Below are 23,185 nucleotides of genomic sequence, written 5' to 3'. Positions count from 1 at the left end.
TGCAATAGAGCTAAAAATAACATTAGGCCATTCGCAGTCTTTTCTAAAAAGTAATAGTCACTATATCATGTTGCATCTCATTGAAAAGTCTCTTAAACATGTTCACAGATTTTTCCCAGCTAATCGATATTTACTAAAATTTTAAAAGGGTTTAAATACAAACTGTACATTTTGCAATAACTATCAAGAAAGCACCCTGCATTTATTTTGGCATTGTAATTATTCTGTTATTTTATACATGGTGTGTGGTACAAAAAATATGTGAAAATATTCTATTTGGCTTTACTGATTATACCAAAGAGATAAAAAATGGTTTTAGTTAATTATTCTTCTTACTTTTGAACACATTTCATATTTAGAGTTGTAAATTTACAAATAAAAACCCTAATTTTATGACTGTTGTTTGAGATGAGGCTGTACATGAGAAGTATTAAAGATTCTGTCTTGTGTGAGCTTTACAATCATGGTTTTGTTTGATATTCTATTTAAGTGATCTCTGTTTATTTCCCCTGGCTTAATTTTATCTTTCTTATATTATGTGATTTATTTTCTATTGAACTATGTAGTTACACAATAATTAATATATATATATATATATATATATAAATCTGTACAAATGTGTATGCTTTTGAAATGTCAATAAAGAAAGGCTTTTAAGGGATAGTTCACCCAAAAATGAAAATTGTGTCATCATTTCAAATATTATGGAAGTATTGTGATAAATTATGAAAAATATATTTTGATAAATGATGGTAAGCTCACAGTTGATGGTACCTATTGAATTCCATCGTATTTGTTTTTCCTACTATGGCAGTCAGTGGTTACATTGAGCTGTGTGCTTACCATCATTTATCAAAATATCTTTCAATTCATACAGATTTACAACAACATTTTTTGGGGGGGGGGTTGAACTATCCCTTTAAGTTTACCATTACACATTAAAACAGTTAAAGTTAGCAGAAAACGACGACAGGCAATATTTGTACTGTCACACTGATAGTTTTTGCAGTGGATTGACGAACGTTGACTTCTCTTTCGTTGTCATTCTGTGTATCTGTGCTGTTTTCTAGTTGGCATTTTCACCCCAAAATGGCGGCTGCGGTCATGTCTATTGCGCGCTACCGAAGCGCCACCTAGTGGCTGTTACCGAGTTTTTGGCGCTACTGTAAAAAAGAACGTCGCTACAACTTCCGCTGAGTCGGAGAGATGTCGGATAACGTGTACTGTTCGCGGTTGTACATATAACCGGACTAAACTAATTCAGTGGCTTAAACGTGAGTGTTTTGAACATAAGCCTAAAACTAAATCACAGCGTTCCTGCTAAATCTTGAATGACTGTAAACTGTTGAGCGTCCCATCCCGCTTGTTTACTTCGAACCGGAAGACACTCCCACTTTTGACGCAAGGCCTCATGGGCCGTACGAAACTTGTGCATGGTTTGTCTTGGGTTTAAATATCTGCACAGCACCTCAATGGAGCCCGATAAAGACATCCAGACAACTCAAAGAGGATTTCACTGTAACCTCTGCAATGTTAACATACCCAACAGTAAGTTAAATCACTAAAATAAACTTGCAGCGCTAAGTAACAAGTTTCTTTTGAAGGAGACGCCGCTTTAATTATTCTGTTGAGTTAACCAAAACACATGGTGATAACGTGGTACCTGAACACGGAAACGTGTTTTTATTGGACTGGTATTTTCAGTTGTAGTGAATACATGTAAATAGTTATAAACGTGGCCATAATTTAAAATCGAGGATAACATTGTACCACTGTTCCCATTAAAATGGATTAAATCTTTTGGTAAGGGTGTGTACAAGCGCTAGTTGATATTCTTCATCAAGAGATGCTCAGACTTTCTGCATTGATTTATTTCAGAACCAAGTCTGGAGGATCATGTTAAAGGAAAGAAACATCAACACCTGCTGCGACTCCGAGCTCAGAGGAAAGCTCAGGAGGACAACAGCGTGTTTGTCAGTGGTTTTAAACCGGACACCTCTCCGACTGATATCAAGGAGTATTTCACAAAGTTTGGACCGGTGTCAGATGTGATCATGGACAAGCAGAAGGTTAGTTTATAGATATTTGTGCATGGTCTATAATCATTTGCTTGCTTTTTAAGGCAAAATGTTAGATGCTACCTCGTTTGTAAGTCCCATTGTTTTAAAGAGCACACATTATGCAAAATTATGTTTGGACATAAATGTGTGTTGGCAATTGGCATCAACCCTACAATGAAACAAATCCACCCTCTCCTTCTTTTAATATTTAATCCTCATTAAACCAAAGCAGTCTCATTAGACATGCCGTTTTGAGTCTCTTGTTAATGTGATGTCACACTGATAAAGCCCTGCCCATGGCCACTTACTCACTGGTTCATTTTAAGCAAAAGCTTTTGTAAATCTGTTTGTTAGCACATTCTAGCGCTGATGTGATTAAAGATACTATTATCTCAGATTGTATTCACAGGAATCAGATCAATTTTTAACCAAAAGCGCTCACTGCCCACTAGTAATGCTGTGTTCACACCAGCCGCGGTAGAGGCGTCAAGCACGAGTGGTTTCAATGTTAAGTTAATGTGAAGACGCGTTGATGTGCGTCTGGAGGTCTCGTGGCGCGAATGAGGCGTTTAGTGTGGCGCGGTAGACGCGATTCTAGTTTTACGCGCGAATGAAGCGAGTCAACTCAAACGGTTCAAGCGGCAAACTAGGCACGTAGACGAGATTTTGACGCCTCAAAGTTACACACTTTTTTTTTGCTCCCACCCAAATATGGGCGTTTTGGACATGCTACCCACCTTATTTTTGATGTAACTGTGGGCGGAGCCGTCTTTGAGCTCTTTTCTGTAAAACTTCCGGTGAGCCGCTAAAGCTAATGGTAGTTGTATTGTGAGGGACACGAGTGGTGCCGTTTTGACAGGCTTGTTAATAATCTGTATTCACACATCCATCCAGTTAAAACTTTTCATATGAATTTTACGTACAAACACTCGACTGACTTTTCCACTGTACGGGTCTGTCTCTGTGCTGTTATATTTATATGTCACCCCCAAGCAACAACACAATATAATTCAGGGCTCAACGCAAATATTTTTTTATATTGGCCCGTTCGGGGCAGTGGTTCAGGTTTTCACTTGCACTGCCAAAATTTTCACTGGCCCCAATAAAAAATGTCAGTGTCACATATTTGACAAATGAAAAAAAGAAAGGTCCCGCACACTATCCACTTGCAAAAATAGAAGGGTTTATTGCTTTATTGCAACGTTTCAATCTCTCGATCTTCTTCAGGCATCAAACATATATTAAACATATTTGTCACTTTCGTGTATTTAAAAGGTATCTTGACCAATCACATTATCAAGGTCAAAAGTAAGCCAATCACAATGAGCAATAAAAACTAGGGATGCACCGATATGGAAATTTTGGCCGGTACCGATAACTCTTTATATTTGGGGGCCGATAACCGATACATCTATAGGCCGATAAATATTCATATTAATTTCACAATAGAGACAGAGCGCCGTTATGCAAATTTGAAAACCACGCCCACCGGGGGGGGGGGAGCAATCCAACCGTCTCCATTGACTTTGTATTGCGAGAAGCCACCTCCATGTCATTTCTGGCTTATAACAAAAACTGAATAATGCCTAAAAGCTGCTGTGTGACAATATGTACAGCTAACAAGCCAAAGAACCCAGAAATAAGTTTTTATAAGCTGTCGAGCCGTAAAATCCAGTCTTTAAGGAGAATAAAGTGGATCGCCGACTACGTTCCCCCCTATTGGACGCAGTTTTACTAATAGAAGTACTATGAAAAGTTGCCTGTATCCATTTGTGTGTCTTTAAACGCTCGTTTTTTGGGGTCGACAGCTTATAAAAACTTATTTACAGATTAAACAGAATAATACCTAAAAGCTGCTGTGTGACAAGGTGTACATCTAACACGCCAAAAAAAAAACCAAATACGTTTTTATAAGCTGTCGACTTCAAAAAATGAGCGTTTAGACACAGAAATGGAAACAGGCAACTTTTCATAGTACTCCTATTAGTAAAACTGCGTCCAATAGGGGGAAACGTAGTCGGCGATCCACTTTATTCTCCTTAAAGGCTGGGTTTTACGGCTCGACAGCTTATAAAAACTTATTTCTGGGTTCTTTGGCTTGTTAGCTGTACATATTGTCACAAAGCAGCTTTTAGGCATTATTCAGTTTTTTGTTATAAGCCAGAAATGACAAGGAGGCGTCCTCTCGCAATACAAAGTAAATGGAGACGGTTGGATTGCTTTCCCCCCGGTGGGCGTGGTTTTCAGGTTATGACGCGCTGCGCTCTGTCTCTATGAAAAACTCCCAGACCGCAGACATCTTGTCTTTGTGCTAGACTAGCATACTCTTCTTAAGCCCGCAACACGTGTCATCTTCGTGCTATGTCACAGAAAGCACCAATCAAACCTCCACATGGCCAGCAATAAGCAAGTGAAGTGGTTCAACAAACCAAAATAATCCATCATTTATCGGCTTTCATTTATCGGCCTAATTTTGCTATCAGACCGATAACCGATAATATTAAAAATAAGCAGTTGTCAGCCGATAACGATATGTCGGCAGATATATCGTGCATCCTTAATAAAAACATCATCATAAACTCGTCACATCAAATCACAGTGAATGGTAAAATACATCATAATAGACTCATCACATCACAATAAATGGTAGAGCTCATTCTCATAAACTCATCATATCACAAATAGTACAACACATCATCATACAGTCACCATCATAATAAGTAATATTTTCTCATACATTTTAGAAAAATATAAGATTATAACATTACATTATAGATTGCTTCTTCATTCATCCCCAAGGGAGATAACGTGTTTAAAGTAAAAATCCAAAAGAGCTCTCGTCTCTGTAGGAGCAATTTAATGTGTCTGCCTCTAGGTGGCATTCTGACCTCATGATTATGAGATAAAAAGTGTGCCGCCACTGGATCATTTAAATCTTTTCTCCTGATGGTGCTCTTATGTTCACTGATTCTTTGCTTTAATTGACGTGAAGGGTTTCCAACATACCCCAGTCCACAAGGACAACGAATCAAATACACAACATGTGTAGAGACACAGGTGATCACAGACTTAAACATGAATTTTTTTCCCGTTCTGGGATGACAAAAGAATGATGTTTTGGTTGTATTGTTACATTAAGCACAATTACCACACCGATAATTGCCACTTGGTAACGGACTCAATAATCTCTGTGATGGAATGGGAGTATAACCTTGAAATTGTGCATGGACTAAAAGATCTTTTAAAATCTTCGCCCGTTTATATACAATCAGTGGGGGATGTTGAAAAACCGTACTGAGTTCAGGATCTGAAGATAACAAATGCCAATGTTTTTTGAAAATAGATCTCATGGCAAAAGAATTAGAAGAGTTGGTCGTAAAGAATGAAAAAGAATGTTTCTTATCCTTTTTTGTTCTCTTTTTTAATAATTCAGCACGTGTCTTATCTAATGTGATATTAAAAGCCTCCTCAATCCATTCAATGGGATAACCTTTTTCTAAGAATCTCTTCCTCATAATTGTTGATTTTTCAATAAAATCTGTGTCTGAATGACAGATTCTTCTTAATCGGAAAAATTGACTCTTAGGTAGACCTTTTTTGAGAGGGGTAGGATGAAAGCTGGTCGCGATCGTGTTACGATCGGTTTCCTTAGTGAATAAAGTGGTGCTCAAATGTCCATCATTCTTTTGTATCCACATATCTAGAAAATGTACTTTTGCATCATCAACCTCTAGAGTGAATTCCAAACTGTCCACAAAACCATTCAAAATAGACACAAATTCACAAACCTTCTAGGAGTTTTCCCACTGGGTTTTCTCCTAGGGTTTTTTCCGTCCCCGGGAGAGTCAGCAACTTTAACTTAACTTAGCACTTTACTGTATATGTTACATTATTTCTATGCTCGCTAGTACGGTTTATCCTTAGCCGCTATATTCTACTTTTTATATTATCTATTGATTTTCTGTGTTTTCCCCTACATCTACTCATGTAATGCTGCTTTGAAACTATATGCGCTATATACATTTAAAAAAATAAATTAAAATTGAATTGAATTGAAACCTCATCTTTTTCTCCCACAAAAATAAAAAAAATGTCATCAATATACCTGTACCATTTAATGATACGAGAATAGAAAGGATTGGTTACAGAGTTAAAGACATAACATATCTTAAATGTCATGTCACATGCCCATTTGTGTGTTTCTTCTGTCTATGAGCTTTTTAGAGAATAAAAGTGATGTTTTCATGACAAGACTGTCAGAATTTCCATGTCAAATTAAAGGCACAATAAGAAAGATTTTTGCATTAAAATATCCAAAATCACTAGCACAGTGGTTCTCTATTAACTCTTTCCCCGCCATTGACAAGTTAACTCGTCATTTATGCTACTGGGATGTTATGTAAGGAATATTTGATGACGGACCATTGAATTATAAGAAAATAATGCACACCCAAGGTGCAATGCGGCACGCAAAGCAGAGTGTCGTTTAGGGCTGTCATCGAATATTCTAAATTCGAATATATATTTGAATAGTTAAAGCTGCCGTCGGCAACTCTGGAGGATTGAGCAGTTTCCAAATGTTTACAATTTCATGTCCCTCCCCAACTACCTCCGAGCGACCTCCCACGAGCTCGTTCTCGTCAGCGCGTGTGCACCAGTATTATTGTGAACGCATACTTAGCAAGAACACTTAGATTACTTACATAACACTCCGAAACACAATCAATGGTTGATAAAGCACAATTACCTGTTGAGAAGAAATGTGGCAAGCTCTGCATCTAGCTTGAACCCTTTAAAATCTCGTAGATTCCTCCACCTTTCAAATGCTGGTCCGATATTGATCCTAGTTTTATTACGGTCATGGTCGCTTTCTATCTTTGTTTCCTTCTTTTCATTGGTTGTTTTCCTAGCTCTGGTTGTTAACCGAGGAATCGGAAGTTTGTTACTGAAAGTTCTCTCCGCCATCACGCTGTTCAAACCAAAACACCTATGAATTCAGGCGGATGCACGTGATATTGTAACGCGCGCGAGGGGGAGGGGGATGGGGATCTGTGGCGCGTGCAGGTACTGTGATTGACAGGCAGATTTTACACAGCACTGCGCTGATTGGACCAAATGAACCGGCCTGTGCTGATTGGACCAAATGAACCGGGAGCGGTGGATTTTTGCAAAACAAATAACAGGCTCTAGGTGGAGCTAGAAGTGCGGGGTATTTTCTTAAACAGTCTAATTTATGTTGTTCTATCGGAGCATAGTGTTGGTTTCAGTGAATATGATCAATAAATATGATCAAATAAGTTGCCGACCGCAGCTTAAAAAAAAACGAATTTCGAATATGAAAATTAATATTCTAATAAATTATTATTATTATTTTAAGCCCGCGGTAGTAGAGGCGTGGCTGTCTGCTTTGTGAGTGGGCGCACTAGTGCGTCTGGTTCAGGGACAGGTCACAGTAGTCACACTGTCTGTCACTGTTAAAAGTTGACGCGTCTTGCATGAAAGATGGCAGAAAGTCGACCGCAGCAGAGAAAGCGATTTTAACCCCCAAAAATCTAAAAAGCTATGTCTGGAAGTACTTTGGATTTTGGTCGGTAGGAGGTAAAATTGTTGAGCCGCGAGATAAAGTTGTTAGCATACCATTCGACCACTAGCAACATGTCACATCTCGAAAATGTGCACCCAAATGACTATGGTATCTGGTACACACTGCATATTAATTCGTTTGTCACTTCAACTTTTAATGCTTAATCTTGTTCTGTACACACACACTTCAGTAATTTACGGGACTGACAATCGCATTCTACAACCGCATTAACTCCCGCAAACTGCAGTGACAACCGCGTTTACAGAAACTTTGCATAGTGTGTAGCCTACATAACCGAACTGAACAACTAGTAGTTAATAAAGTGTTTAAACGTGCATTATGGACATGACAGGTCTCTCTTCTGAAGAAATAAATTATTAGAAGGGGGAAAAGTCTTCTGTATGCGCGGTACAGAGAATGACAGAGGCACAAGCGTTTGCTGCTCAGTGTTGCCAGATCTTGCACTAAAAAAACAGCAAACAAGAAAAATCCAATAACAAACCAAAATTAATCCAAACGCTTTACCTCAAAGATCAAAATATTGGGACTGGCACCTTCACATTTTAACAACACCAAAAACTTGATCGCTTCATGAGCCAAAAGCCATAAACGGTTAAGCGCTAAAATGGTATGTGAGTACAAAAAAGCTGAGGACCTGGCAACACTGCAAGAGCACGCGCAGCCTCACAAATGCGTACAATACACAACGTCAAGACGGAGGTTTAATACAAAACATAATAATGCTGTTAAATTATTTTCATCAAGCTGTGAGTGATAAGCACGTGAGACGGCAGGCCGTTGCTATGGTTATCTCCGTGTCAATCATCACATTTTCACTTTTAAATGCGGTTGTCACTCCTGAAAGTTTGCAGTGTGTACGACACCACAATGTGTGGAACTCCAGCTAAACAGTCACGTCTTAACACTTACTTTGCATTGCCCGCCACAAGCTATTTGTCTGCAACACGACAAGAGGTCATAACGGAGAAATTAATTTCGTTCATTTGTAAGGACATGAGACCGATCAGTGTCGTGGATGGAGCAGGCTTCAGGGAGTTTTGTCAAGCAATGTAACCGAGGTACCATATCCCTTTGATGTTTCTTGATTTACTTGTTTTGTGTATGTAATATACGTTGTCAAATATGTTTAAACTTAAATAGACTACCTATAGAAGTAGTTATGTCTCTTTTTATGAATTTGTCCTGTTATTGACGTAATGCGTCGTTAAACGTCGTTGAAAAAATGGGCAACCAGATATTCGAATAGTTTGAATATTCGTGGGTTTTTTACGGAGAATATTCAAACGTAATTTTCAGCAATTTTGACAGCCCTAGTATCGTTACATCGCAGGTGTGCATTATTTTCAAACAATTCAAAGGACTGGAGTCAATTATTCCACTTATACCACGGTTACCACAAACATTGCTCTGGTGCCTATTTTTAAGACATTTGACAAGTTAGGTGTGCGGTTATCAGAAATTAATGCATACCCACGGAACATTTCTCAGCCAATCAGAATACAGCATTCAACAGACCCGGGGTATAATAGATTTTAAGTGCTGCCTTTCCTGGCCAGGGATTATTTGAAAAAGAGACTATAGTCTTAATATGATTTCTCCTGGTTAAATAAAGTTTGCAAGACTTTATAAGAAAACGCTTCCCTGCCAATGACGAGTATTTCTGTCTTTCTGCAATACCGCTATTATCATCTGCAACTTATGCAACCCAGAAGTAACTCATCATGTGAAAGAGTAAGAACTCTGTGTATGTTTTGATGATCGCTCTGAATCTGAGCTCTATCAAAAGTACTTCACAAAAATACTATAATCTCAGCTTTTTGCTCAAAATGTAATGTTTTTTAATAAATTTGCCCATATTTGAGAGGTGATTACAAGAGAACCAACAAAGGTAGGATGAAACTGTATTTTTGTTTGAAAGCAAAGGGTCTGTTCTTTCATTTGATATATAGTATGTTTATATATTTAAAGAAAAACATTTTCTGGAAGGCATTAAACTTTTGTGAAAATCATAAAAAATGCTGGAGCTGGCTGGCAACATTTAAAAAAAACGCTGGCGCGAAAAGAGTTAAAGCCACAATTTATTATTAGCAGAGTAGGGATGAAACTGATGGTCTAACAGTCCTATAAGTCCTCCCAGTGTTGAGATAAATGAATATGTGTAAGGTGTTGTATTTTGAGTGGTGAAAGGGTGTGCTAATGTAAGACAATGTTTTCTTTAGGGTGTCTATGCTATCGTCGAGTTCTCCGATCCGCAGGACGCCCAGAAGACTCTGGCAGAACTTCAGCATCAGCTCAGTGGACTCAAGCTCCGCGTCAAGCCCAGAGAGAAGAAAGAGTTCAAACTGACCAGCAGAGGGAAACAAGACTCCAAACATCAGATCAGCCTGGACAAACTCAACTGTGAGCTCTGCAAGGCTTCATCTGTAAGAGACAGCATAACAAATGTATCTGCAGAGCAGATGAAAGAAATATCAAATGAATACTTACATTCTGTTTAAAGGTAAATGAGCAGTTGCAGGTGGCCATGGAGAGTTTTGAGCTGAAAGAGAACGAGAAGAAAGTGAGAGATCTTCTGGTTCAGCTGCTACAGGAAGTCTTCACCGAATTCTTTCCAGGTTTTCCAAAACTTTATATTTAAAACACAAAAAAAGTTAAAGCTATGGTAGTTGTGACTGTACTTTTACTTCTTCTGTTTGTTTAATATACTGCAGATTGTCTGGTTGTACCATTCGGCTCTTCTGTGAACACATTTGGAATTCACTCGTGTGACCTCGATCTGTTCCTGGACCTGGAGAACACCAAAGTCTTTCAGGCCCGTTCAAAGGCATCTGATCCGGTATGCTAGCGGTGACCTCAAACCTTAAAACATTTGACGATTTCTCCTTATCTGAAACATTTTATCCTTTTGATTTCTAGCCAGCAGGAGAGAATCCGTCCGAGGATGGACGTTCTGAGGACTCTATTCTCTCCGACATCGATCTGACCACAGCCACCCCTCTGGAAATTTTAGACCTGGTGGCCGCCATTTTGAGGAAGTGCGTTCCAGGCGTCCACAAAGTGCAGACGCTCGGCTCTGCCCGACTTCCGGTTGTCAAGTTCAGTCATCGAGAACTCAACCTCCAAGGGGACATCACCATCAACAACAGGTTAAAAACGATTGCTTTCGGACATTTGATGATGTCTCGACAGGTCTCTAAGCTCAGTCTTTTATGTTTCTGCTCCAGATTGGCTGTAAGAAACACTCGATATCTGCAGTTGTGTTCTGGGGTCGACTCTAGGCTACGACCTCTAGTCTACACTTTGCGGTTATGGGCCAAACAGAAACAGTTAGCAGGTAAATAATGGTCCCAAACACACTGCATATTAATTGGGTTTGTCAGTTCACCTTTTAACACTTAATGCTACACACACAATTCAGTAATTTACGGGACTGACAACCGCATTCTACAACCGAATTAACTCTCTCAAAATGCAGGTAGTGACAACCGCATTTACAGAAACTCTGCATAGTGTGTACATAACCCAACTGAACATCTAGAAGTTAATAAAGTGTGTAAACGTGCATCATGGACATGACAGCTCTCTCTTCTGAAAAAATAAATGCCTAGAAGGGGAAAAAGTCTTCTGTATGCGCGGTGCAGAAAATGACTAGTGTTGCCAGATCTTGCACTAAAAAAAAGCGAACAAGAAAAATCCAATAATAAACCGAAATAAATCCAAATGCTTTACTGCAAAGATCAAAATATTGGAATCGGCACCTTCACACTTTATTAACACCAAATCTTGATTGCTTCATGAACCAAAAGCCTTAACGCAGTGATCTCAAACTCCCGGCCTGTGGGCCATTTGAGGCCAGCGTCACCTTTCAAAAATATAATTATATATTCACTTTGTTTTATATCCGTTTGATTTTTGATTTAAATGTTCAAGTGTTCGTTCACATGTCGCTTCTAACAACGCGTTAAAACGAGTCAAAGCATTACTTTCCAAAGTGCTCGGGAGCAGAAGTTGCGCTTCGTGTCGTGGGTCGCATCACCCGTTGTTACGCAGCCATGAGTTGCGCGCTCTGTGATGTTGAGGATAACGGAATGCGTGATCGAATTTTAATTCATCAACTGAACCTCGCGTCAATCATATCATTGTCACCATGCGATCAGTTAATCTGGTCGGGACTTTGTAGTGTTTGTCCAGAGAAGATTTGTTACTTCCGGGTGGATATCAGCTGTCACTCAGAGAAGATCGAGCTGCGGTGGGCTTAGTTCACATCAAGTTACAGCATCTAATGGAGACACCCGCATATGGAGGTAGTAATGCAACACATTTTAAACTACAGATAAGAAAAAGAGCCATCAAAGTGCCCAGGTTATGAAAAGAGAAAAGATGAGGAGAAACGTACAGAAGATAAAAGTATGTATACTGCTATATATAATGAAGTATAATATATTATTATGCAGCTTGCTATGCAATTACACATAGAGCAGTATTATTATTTTTTTCTGTCCAACTAGCTTATATAACATGTACTACCCATTCAAAAGTTATGGGATCACTTTCACTTATTAATATTTTCCCACATATAATAGCAAATTCATTAAAACTGAAATAACAAAGAACATAATGAAGACAATACTATGGGCCCTATTTTAACGATCTGAAACGCAAGTGCGAAGCGCAAAGCGCAAGTGACTTTGTGGGCGGATCTTGGGCGCTGTTGCTATTTTCCCGGTGGGAGAAATAAGTCTTGCGCCGGGCGCAAATCAATAAGGGGTTGGTCTGAAGTAGGTTCATTATTCATAGGTGTGGTTTGGGCGTAACGTCAAATAAACCAATCAGAACGCTATCCAACATTCCCTTTAAAAGCAAGGGTGCAAGTTCCATGGCGGGTTGCTATTATTATGACGGATTTACCAGGCGCACGCCAGGAGCGGTTCACAGCCGAGGAGACCCACGTTCTTGTAAGAGCAGTCAAAGACAGAGAAGTTGTTTTGTATGGGGATGGGAGAAACCCGCCCAGATCAGCGTCGGTTAAACAGGCGTGAGAGGAAATAGCCGCAATTGTCTCATCAGCTGCGCCAAGCACTACGATGTCAGGAGACGGGGGGATCCCAAGCTTGCCAGCATAAATCGGGCATGCCGGGTACACAGGAGGACATCGCTGCGTCCACCCTCACCGCTGAAAGGGTTTGGGGGCTTTGAAATCGGACCCAAGAAACGCAAGCAAGGTCCAACCCCAAAGTACACTTACAAATCAAGTTCACATACATTAAGGTTTCTTATGAAAACATTTTAATTATTATTTAGATAAAATAAACGTAATACAGCCACACAACAAACTTATGAAAATATTTTAATCGTTATTTGCATGATAATTGTTTAACGCTGCCACACAAAATAAATAAAAACTACCACAATGCTCACCACAATGATTTCCCTTATCTCATGTATTAATATTTTTTATTGTAACAATTTATGATTTAATGATTTCCCTTATCTTGTATTTTTTATTGTAACAATTTATGATTTGCAAAAATAACTGTTGCATCTGTGTAGATTAGATAAGCAATGCGCGTTGTGCACGCTATACATTATGATCAAGCATGCGCCCTTAAAATAGCATAATGAACCACGCGCAACGCGCCACTGACTATAGACTAGTTTTTTTTGGTTAGTAGCGCAATTGTTTTTTGAAACTGCAAAATAGCATAAGAGATGGTTTGCGCCGGAGCACGCCTCCTTTTTTGCGCTGAACCACCCAGGGAGCGCAAGTTCATTCCCTAGTTTGCCGACGTGCGTCTGTGGAGGGAAAAACCCGCTGTGCGCCAGTGCAAAATACGAAATGATACATGCGTCACTGACAAAGTCAATTGCGCTGGGTGCAAGATAGGGCCCTAAGACTGAAAACAATCCAAAATAAATAAAAAAAGAAACACTTAACTTTACTAGTGGTCATTTTTTTATAATAGTTTATAAATGTATACAGGAATTAAATTTGTTAGTTTAGTGCAAGGTTTTAATATGTCTTAGTTAAGAGAAGGTTAAGAAAAGATTTACTTAGGCTACTTTTATAAAATAATGTATATTAAAAAGATAAAACCACTGCTTATATATTTTCAAGTATTATTATACATTAAATAATAGAAATTAAACATACATTTACAGAAATATTGTACTTTTTTGAACGTTAAAATAGCTCTGCGGCCCCCGATGAAATGTCTGTCCCCAAGCCAGTTTGAGTTTGAGACCCCTGCTTTAACGGTTATGCGCCAAAATGTTATGTATGTACAAAAAAGACGAGGACCTGGCAACAATGCAAGACAGTCCGCCGTGGAGCAGCCTCAAAAATGCGTACAACACATATTTGTGTGTATACAGTGTGTGCTGTGTGTAATTATTATGCATACACACATTCATGCATATATTTAAGAAACATTTACATGTGTATATACTGTATATTTATTTATATTTGTATATATTCTATATTATATATAAATAAAAAAAGATACATAAATAAAAAAATTCTGAAATAAATATTATGTATGTGGTTAAATATACATAATAACTACACACAGTACACACATATATTATGCAAAAAAAATCACTTTTATTTTGTATGCGATTAATCGCGATTAATCTTTGACCAGCACTAATTTTAAGCATTTCTGAAGAGGAATTTTGTAATCATTATGAATTTTGTATTAACTGCTACTATAGTATATATTTACAACTGTACTTTCCAATAAAGATAATATTTAATAATATTAAATGGAATTAAAGTTAATAATTAACAACAGGTCATTCAATTTTTTTTAAATAATCAGTATCGTGGTGGACTGTATTCTAGGGATGTAGCGATTAACCGGTTTCACTATTAACCGTTATTATTATTATCATTTGTCCAAGAATTGTAGAATAAATACACAAACTGAAAATACAAAAGAATTTAGCAATTGTTCAAAAATGTATTCATGTGATTTTATACATTAATGTTGTAAAATAAATGAATCCTTAATAACATTACAACCGTGATTCATCAGACTATAACCGTACCATCAAAATCTATAATCGTTGCATCCCTACTGTATTCATTAATTTTTTCTATTCATAGTTGCACATATTTATTTATGCTTTATTTGTCGAAATTAAATAAATCTTTTTTTTTAACTTGGCATAGTGATATGGCACTGTAATGTGGTTGACAGACCTACCGGTACGGTTTTTTTGTAATATAGTATTGATCTAGATTTCTTTAAATTACAATAGGTGACATCAAATTGCTTGATACGACCATGTCCAGTTCTTAATGTAATTTTTTAAATTTTTTTATTAATGCCACAGGAAACACGTCTGGCCCTGGACCGTTGTTGAACAATTACGCTCTTACCCTGCTGGTGATCTTCTACCTTCAGAATCGAGAGCCTCCTGTTCTGCCTTCTGTGAACCAGCTCAAAGACATGGCCTGTGCGTATACAAACACACCTAATGTTTTTTTTTACCATTGTTTATAGTTTTTATATCAGTTTTTTTTATTTTCAAGTGATCTTTAATCTGTTCTTTAATGGAGCATTAGGTCTTTTCATTTCAAAACTGTTCTTCAAATTTGTATGGTGTGGTTCAAGTCACACAGATGTGAATTTCTACAGTTACTGATGTCTTTAAAGAAAATGGGTAATAAAATAAAGCTGTGATCACAACATGGCAGGCCAAATGAGCAGATATCACCCCACAATCATGCAAGTCACTGATATAACAAGAGGCTTATGTTTGTGTAAACAAAAACAAATCAAATATTAGTTTTTCAAAACAATTTTAAATTTAATGCATTATTTATTATCAACTATATCCGTCCTGAGAACATTAGATATGTGATAAAAGTATTAACACAGTGTTTTGTTTGTGTAGGTGAGGAAGAAGAGTGTGTTATTGAGGAATGGGATTGTACTTTCCCAAGTCAACCTTTTAGTGTTCCACCCAGCAAAAACACTGAAGACCTCTGTAAGTAATACTCGCTGTTCTTTTTTACATGACTTGGTATATGCTGATCTGTTTTCTGAACTCCAGTGAGCTGCCTACTTAGACAGCATTATAAACACACTTTCAACAGAAGGCAGTAAAATATTTGTATACATTGTATACATGTATTTTTGATTCTTTTAGAGTATCAATAATCTCAACCTCAAGGATGTAAAATCTATTCCACGGAATTAGTCATTTTATTTCACGTAACGGTATATTTCACGGTATAAATGTTTTTCAGTTTATATTGTTTTTTGATTATAAAAATGTACAGAAATTTCCACTCACTTTAGCTTTAATCTAAATGCCCAACACAGTTTTAAATTATGAGCAATTTAAAGTTAATAATGCTAAAGTAAAAATGCCCAGAAGATAACAACAGATTAAGTCTTGATAATGCTTGTTAATTTTGTAGACTATTGAAGCTATAGTATGCCTTCATTGTATTTTGTATTTATGCATACATTACATTAAAAATAGAAAATATGTAAAATGAACAGGTATAAATATATGCAAAAACCTACAGACAGGATGAATACCTATATAGCCTATATGAGAGACAAAGCTCTAGATATTATAAATATGACAGGTGCTATGATGTGATGATCATGAAGTCTGTTTTAAGGTCTTGACACCCTTTACTTACTATTAGACCTTAACATTTGCGTCTCTTTCTCATCTTTCCGATCAAATATGTTTCCAGCAGCTCACGTTTCACTGATATAAACGCGAGTTTTGTCTTAGCTTGCTTAAAGTTCAGAAAACTTTACAACTATTAGCATTATGTGCGAGAAGAACTCTTTATTTGGCGTCGCAGCTCATTGAGGGTGCTTAGAGAGACCTCTGCACGCGAGAGACCGGCCGGCTGCTGCATGAGCACAGAGAGAGAGAGAGAGAGAGAGAGAGAGCGAGAAAGAGCGAGCGAGAGTCTCGCTGCGAGACCCGCGGTGGATTCACTGGCACTTATTATATAAATTACACAAAAAACTCGTTCATTTTTTATGAGTGAATTATTTTACATGTTTTTCTGTCACACTCAGTCTAACATGCGGGAGGGCAGAGTTAACCACGCCCACTTATTTGCATTCCGCGGAATAGACGGAATAGAAAAATCTGTTACGTCTGACATTTTATTCCGCGGTAACGGAATATACCGTCATACCGCCCAGCCCTACAAGGATGTGACATTTTCAGTCCAAAATTAAAATATAATTTCTCTATTTTCATAACCCCCTGATGATAGAGTGCAGACATCAGAAAAATATCAGTCTATGCATGTGTTTTCTATTTTAGACAAGGGAAATATATATGTGTTATGGATATGACAAAACAATACACACATTTTTGAGAGCCAACATACTTTGTAGGATGTCTGTGAATTAAAATGCACAAACAAGAAGCAATAATACCCAGCAAACGGAGAAGGGACGGCACATCAAAGAACAAATAATTAGGGCTGTCAAAAGATTAATCGCGATTAATCGCATCGAAAAATAAAAGTTTGTGTTTGCTTAATATATGTATGTTTGTACTGTTTTTTAATATTATGTATATAGAAATACACACATACATGTATGTATTTAAATGTATTTATTTGTGTATAATATTTTTTATTTATAATTTAAATCAAAGTCTAACCACACACACACACACACACACACACACACACACACACACACACACACACACACACACACACACACACACACACACACACACACACACACACACACACACACAAAGACAAAGGATGTTCATTTTTTACACATTTGTGTTATAGAATTTAACACATTGTGTCATAAATGTTTCTTAACTCTTTCCCCACCAGCACCACTTTTTATAAGTTGGGTAAGAGCGCCTCCTGGTGGATAATAGCGAAAATACATATTGCCAATAAAAACTTGTCATGGGCAGGCAAGCATTTTCTCTTAGGCTATGTCCACACGAAGCTGGTGCATTCCCTATCCGATAATATTTTTTCCTTGTTCTAAGAAAATAACCAGTAAACACGAAACCACTGAAACCGACTGAAAGTGGTATAGTACATATTCCGGACCAGTATGTTGCGCTGTAATTCTGCCACAGATATACACTGTACACGAAGAAGAAGACTTTGAGCATGCGCATAACCAACGTATGGTGTTGTCCATTATCGCTTGTTGCTCACCACAATTGCATAGAAGCAATAGATTTTGCTGTATTAAAGCTAGTAGGCTTTAGTAGCTTTTGTAGCACGAACACAATCACGTAGTCCGCCGTTATTGTTGTTGCTGTTACGTGTGACGCTTCCGACACGTGATGTGATGACGTTTTCGCTTCACAAAATATACCGATTGGCTGTACACACGAAACCGCAAGGGTGTCGATTTCAGATTTATCCACTTTAGGACCCGGTTTCAAAAAATAGCGGTTTCACTCTTTCAAAACGCTGGATCCGTGTGGACGAAACGGCAATACGATAAAAAATTTATACGTAAACAGTGATATGCGTCTCCGTGTGGACAGCCCCTTAATTGACAAGTTAACTCGTCAATAGAGCTTTATGAATCTATAAGTCACCGACGAAATGCAACGCAATGCATTCTGGGAGTTTATGCTCAGGAAGTTGTTTGGTAGCTATGTAGACCGATGAAGATTGCATTTTACTGCCTAAAAGACGTTTAAATAGCGAAAACTCTTGCGTGTCTAAACTGTCATAACAAAAATAGAAAATTAAGTTAATCCTAAAAGAAGTGCGGTTTATTTTCCGCTTTCTCGGTTACAGTAACTTACGCTGAAACTCAGATCTCCGAGTTAACAAAACAGCAACGCATGGCATGGATAGCAGAAGACAAGAAATAATAACCTTCAGCATTTCCCGAAACATGTTTATTCACAGCATTATTCACTGATATCAAGCTGGACAGATATCAGAGATTGATGAAGCCACACCGTTAGGTAGTGCGTCACAGATGGATGAGGCTTTCCAAGAAAACAACATTGCACCACATAATTATGCATTTAGTCGGAAATAAATATTGTCGTCTTTCCAGACATTTTATGTATGTATGAAAATGATTTCTTTATACATATTGCATTCCAACTTTTACCATAATAAATGACAAAAAACAATTTCAACTTGTATTTCACTTCTTTTAGGTCAGAGGTTCTCAAACTGGGGGCCGCGAGATGGTGCCAGGGGGGCCCCAGTTTTATGACATTTCATAAAATAAATGAATTTATCATGAATTCTGTGTAATTAAACCTAAAAAAAATAAGGTTACTAACCAACAGCACTACTTTGTATACTTTAATATGTTTTGTCTTATTAAATGTTACGTTTTAGAACAAATTTGTTATAAAAAAAATTTGGGGGGCCGCGAAGGAATGCACCATATACAAGGGGGGCCGCACGCTGGAAAAGTTTGAGAACCACTGTTTTAGGTAAGTGTGGTCACACAAAAGAGATAAAGCTGTGTGACATTTAATTATTAAGGACAATAAAATTAAGTTACTGAACTACAATGTAGTTGTAGTATTGGTGAAGAGACGGCGTTAAATGCAGTTAATAAAACAAAAATAACATGGCAATAAATGCAAGTAAAGTAATAATGTACAATTATACATATTATATACTCACAGCACTGCATTTTGCACGATGACGTTGATTCCCGAGCTCTATTGCGGCCAACATAGTTAAATACATGAATGTGTGTGTGTGCCTTTATTATTTAAAATAATTACACACAGTGCACGCACATAAATTATGCAAATTAATCGTGTATGCGATTAATCGTGATTAACTTTTGACAGCCTTACAAATAATATTTATTTTAATGTTTAAATATTTAAGTAGAGGCGGCAAGTGCGGGTGATTTACATGTTAAATCAATGCAAAGACGCGATTTGGCATCCTGCAGCTGCTGTAGTAGTGACGTGATTACAGGAAGCGAGCAGAGTGGCGTAGTCTCAGCGGAGTCGCAGAAGCCCCACCCATGACGCGAATTTCCGTGTGAATTTCTGGAATGACTAGAATTTCATGAGTGGCTTTCACACTCGAATGAACTCAAATGTTCAAGCGTCCAACTACGTGCGAATAGCGCGTTTTTGCCGCCTCTACCTCGGCTGGTGTAAACGCACAGTTAGAATTGCTCATTATTAGAAAAATGAACAAATTTATTCATACAAATTACCACTTCATAAAATATGTGCAAATTATCATGTGATTGTGAACTTTCTTTGTCTTCTCCCCTAGGCACCTTGCTTTTTGGTTTCTTCACTTTCTACTCAAAGTTTGATTTCTCTGCTTCAGTGGTGTCTCTGAGAGACGGCCGTGCACTGCCCATCACAGACTTTCTCCACAGAGACGAGGAAATGAAAACCACAGCAGAGGCCTCTTGTCCCAAACCAAAGTCTTCCTCTGCCCCTAAACTGGGCCCTATGAATGTCTTGGACCCTTTTGAGCAAAACCACAATGTGGCCGGAAACATTAATGAGCGAACTCAAATGAACTTCAAGAGAGAATGCTGTGACGCTGAGAAATACTGCCGCAGTTTACAATACCAGCGCAAATCGGCCAAAGGCAAATCCTGGGGTCTCATGAGACTCTTTGCGCCGCCCAGTGAAGCTAGACCTCGTTCACAGGCCGGGACTGAGAAGATTATGGAGGTCAGCATCCCTTTTAAACCAGACGTTCTGCCTGGACCCCTGCGTTCCCAACTGGCATTGGCAGGGGAGGCCTTTAGGGGTCTCTGGTTTGCAAAAGTCTGCTCTGCGGTGCAGGCGGTCTTTAATGACGTTTTAAAATGCTCACCTTCAGAACAAAGTCAAGAGACAACCACGTGTCAAGGTCTAGACAAAGCAGAAGAGGTGAATAATAACCAAAGCATTGAAGATGTCGATCCACCAACCAAAGGTCAATCCGGTAAGAAGAGACCTCTTACGACAGAGGAGGGTCCAACGTCATCCACCTGCATACAAGTTAAAAGACAGAGACTTGATGTTGATATGGAGCACCCAGAGCCAGTTCAATGGAGCTGGACACAACGACATCAGGTGTGGGCTGGGCGACGGAAAGTCCGGAGAGATCTTTTGAAGACCAGCGATGAGACATCTAAACCTGAAGGTGGCTGCGTTGACATTGAGAGCAGGGTGACGCAGAGCATTGTGGAAAAAGAGCAGGAACTTCAGGATTTGTTGGAATTTAAGGTGGATGCGGAGGTTGTTGGCGGTAATGAAAACACCAAAGTTAACCTCCGGTTTAACCCCAGCCAGGATAAGGAAGGCCTCTTTCGAGATTTCTTTCATTTCCTAGAGTCCTTCCTTCCCAAGATGACAGAAACCCTTTTAGGGAAAACAGAGAATCTTACAGAAATGTCATGAGTTTTTTTGTTTCGAATTAAACCGTGTGATATGTATGCGTTAATTGAGTTTTGTGATAAACTTATATGTAAGAAAATAAAATATTTGTTTTTCTGATTTAAAGTTTTGAAGATGTTACATGTTTAAGTTCCCCGTTACATGGTTTCTAGCAATTACTTATTTTTTTCTCCTTATAATGTTTTTCCTCTACAATGTAAATATAAAGAATGTAAACCACATTAAAATCATAAAATGAAAAAGTTGAGATGTGGACTTTATTATACGGTTACGTAAAAGATAACGCACATGCAGCTGACTGTTATCATAAAATAAGCCTGGCAGGGTGATGAGGATATGTCTTGTCACCCTAAAATGGTTTATTTTGCCATAGCAGTCATCTGGATGTACGTTATTACACAGAAAGAAATAATTGGACATAAAATATTGATTTAAACATTTATGATGGCAGTTATTTGGTTTATGTTGACATGAGAAAAGAGGTGTTGAAGTGATACATTAAACATAAAAGTCAATCTAGTCAATATGACCTGGAAGTGTATGTTTGTGCATATGACTCAGTTTATTTATGTTCACACTCAGGCCTGGCTCCAGATATAAGGTGAAAGGTGGGCCAAGTGATATTCCAGGTGGGCTGGTCGGATTGGGGGGGGGTCTTTAATGCTTTAATCTCACATGTCTATAGTTTTAATATTATATATTTAAGACAGTTGTTAGGGTTGTTTGTTATTGTTGTGTTTGTGTGTGTTTTTTGTTGTTGTTGTTGTTGTTTTTTTTTACAAATTTTGGAACTATTTAGTAACTATATCTATATAAAAATGGTTAGCATGTTTTCCGTGTTTAGTTTTTACATCAACTAAAACTTGTTACTTGGGTAAAGCATGAACTGTAAGAATTGGGTTTATTCTTGTAATGTTTTGATTAAAAGGGCAGTTCTTTTAAAATAACTATTTACATCAACTAAAACAAACTTGTTACAAACTAAAAATGGTAATTTTATCGTAAACACAGTTTTTCTTAAAGGAACAGTATGTAAGAAATGTATATCAATTAATCATAAAATGGCCCTGATATGTCACTAGACATTAAGAAATCATTTTGATTTCAAATACTTATATCACTGACAACAGTGGTCTTGCCAGGATATTGTCATTAAAAAGTGGAGTTGCAGCCCTCAACTGATGTTTATGTTGTCATTTTGTGTATTGGCCACCAGTTGTGTGATTGCAGTACAAGTTTTAGCCACAAGTTTTGTGATTGCAATACCAGTTTTGGCCACAATCCTACATACTGTTCCTTTAAGAATTATTCTCATGTCTGTTAATATAGTATAACATTACAGATTTTTGGCTAAAAGATTGGCTGTTATGTGGTGTGGGGCCAGGGTGGGCCAAGCGCCCGGTGGAGCCGGCCTGTTCACAGTACTCATGTATGCATTTTAAAACTTAAATGGTTTGAGGCAATCAGTTTCCTGAAATGGTTCGATTTGAATTGACAGTTTTTACAGTTAAAATTGTATATTTTAAATTAGTATTAATAAAGAAGATCCTTACCGTCAACGAGGTGAAAATAATCCACTTGAGAGTTTACATTTATTTTAGACAGAAATCTTTTGGATTAGTTTATTGGGAAATTGGGACAAATAATGGACAGTATCTCTTTGTGGCAGCACGAGTGTTTTAAATTCATGTAGTATTTTCATTTGAATAAAAAACAGGGGACCCTCCAATGCTTAGGGGGTCAGGGACCACCCCAGTTCCCTCTTAATTCAGACACTGGTTAGAACAACCCAGCAAGCAATAGCAGCGTCTAGGAGAACCATGCACCCGATTTAGTCCGTCTATGAGTAACCCACCTCTAACCAAAATAAACTTGAATTTGGATAAATGTTGGATAAATGTTATTTTGACTAATATATATTAGTCACTGTCCTTCCGAAAGCTTGTATGTCCAAATTCACTCTTTTTCAAGCAAGAGAATAAACACTTTATTTTTTTAATGATTACACACTGTGTTGTCTAAGTTGACAAGCACTTTTAATACTTTTTATTGATGACATATTTGCAGAGAGAGTGACCAATTATGATGAGTTATGACCAAAAAAATGAAATTCACAAAATATGGAGATACAAGGTTTTGGAAGGCTAGT

General features: G+C 37.8%; 1 protein-coding gene across 1 annotated transcript; it reads left to right on the top strand.

Moving 5' to 3' along the window:
- The first annotated feature begins 1,183 nt into the window (after window positions 1-1,183).
- tut1 (terminal uridylyl transferase 1, U6 snRNA-specific) lies at window positions 1,184-21,278 on the top strand. The gene is made up of 10 exons (XM_055176388.2): window positions 1,184-1,548; window positions 1,879-2,069; window positions 9,885-10,088; window positions 10,166-10,280; window positions 10,377-10,501; window positions 10,582-10,811; window positions 10,890-10,999; window positions 15,001-15,123; window positions 15,565-15,657; window positions 19,913-21,278. Exons 1-10 carry the CDS (start codon window positions 1,434-1,436, stop codon window positions 21,037-21,039), a joined length of 2,433 nt encoding a protein of 810 aa, XP_055032363.2. The 5' UTR covers window positions 1,184-1,433; the 3' UTR covers window positions 21,040-21,278.
- The last annotated feature ends 1,907 nt before the right edge of the window (window positions 21,279-23,185 follow it).

Source organism: Misgurnus anguillicaudatus, chromosome 4 (assembly GCF_027580225.2).
Source record: "Misgurnus anguillicaudatus chromosome 4, ASM2758022v2, whole genome shotgun sequence".
Classification (NCBI taxonomy): Eukaryota; Metazoa; Chordata; class Actinopteri; order Cypriniformes; family Cobitidae; genus Misgurnus; species Misgurnus anguillicaudatus.
Note: the sequence above shows the minus strand (reverse complement) of the source record. Positions and strands in the feature narration are given on the sequence as shown.

Coding starts and splice junctions, on each gene's coding strand:
- tut1 (XM_055176388.2), top strand. CDS start 1,434: ATGGTTTGTCTTGGGTTTAAATATCTGCACAGCACCTCAATGGAGCCC. Junction 10,502..10,581: donor GTTCAAAGGCATCTGATCCG/GTATGCTAGCGG, acceptor TTTGATTTCTAG/CCAGCAGGAGAGAATCCGTC. Junction 11,000..15,000: donor CAAACAGAAACAGTTAGCAG/GTAAATAATGGT, acceptor TTAATGCCACAG/GAAACACGTCTGGCCCTGGA.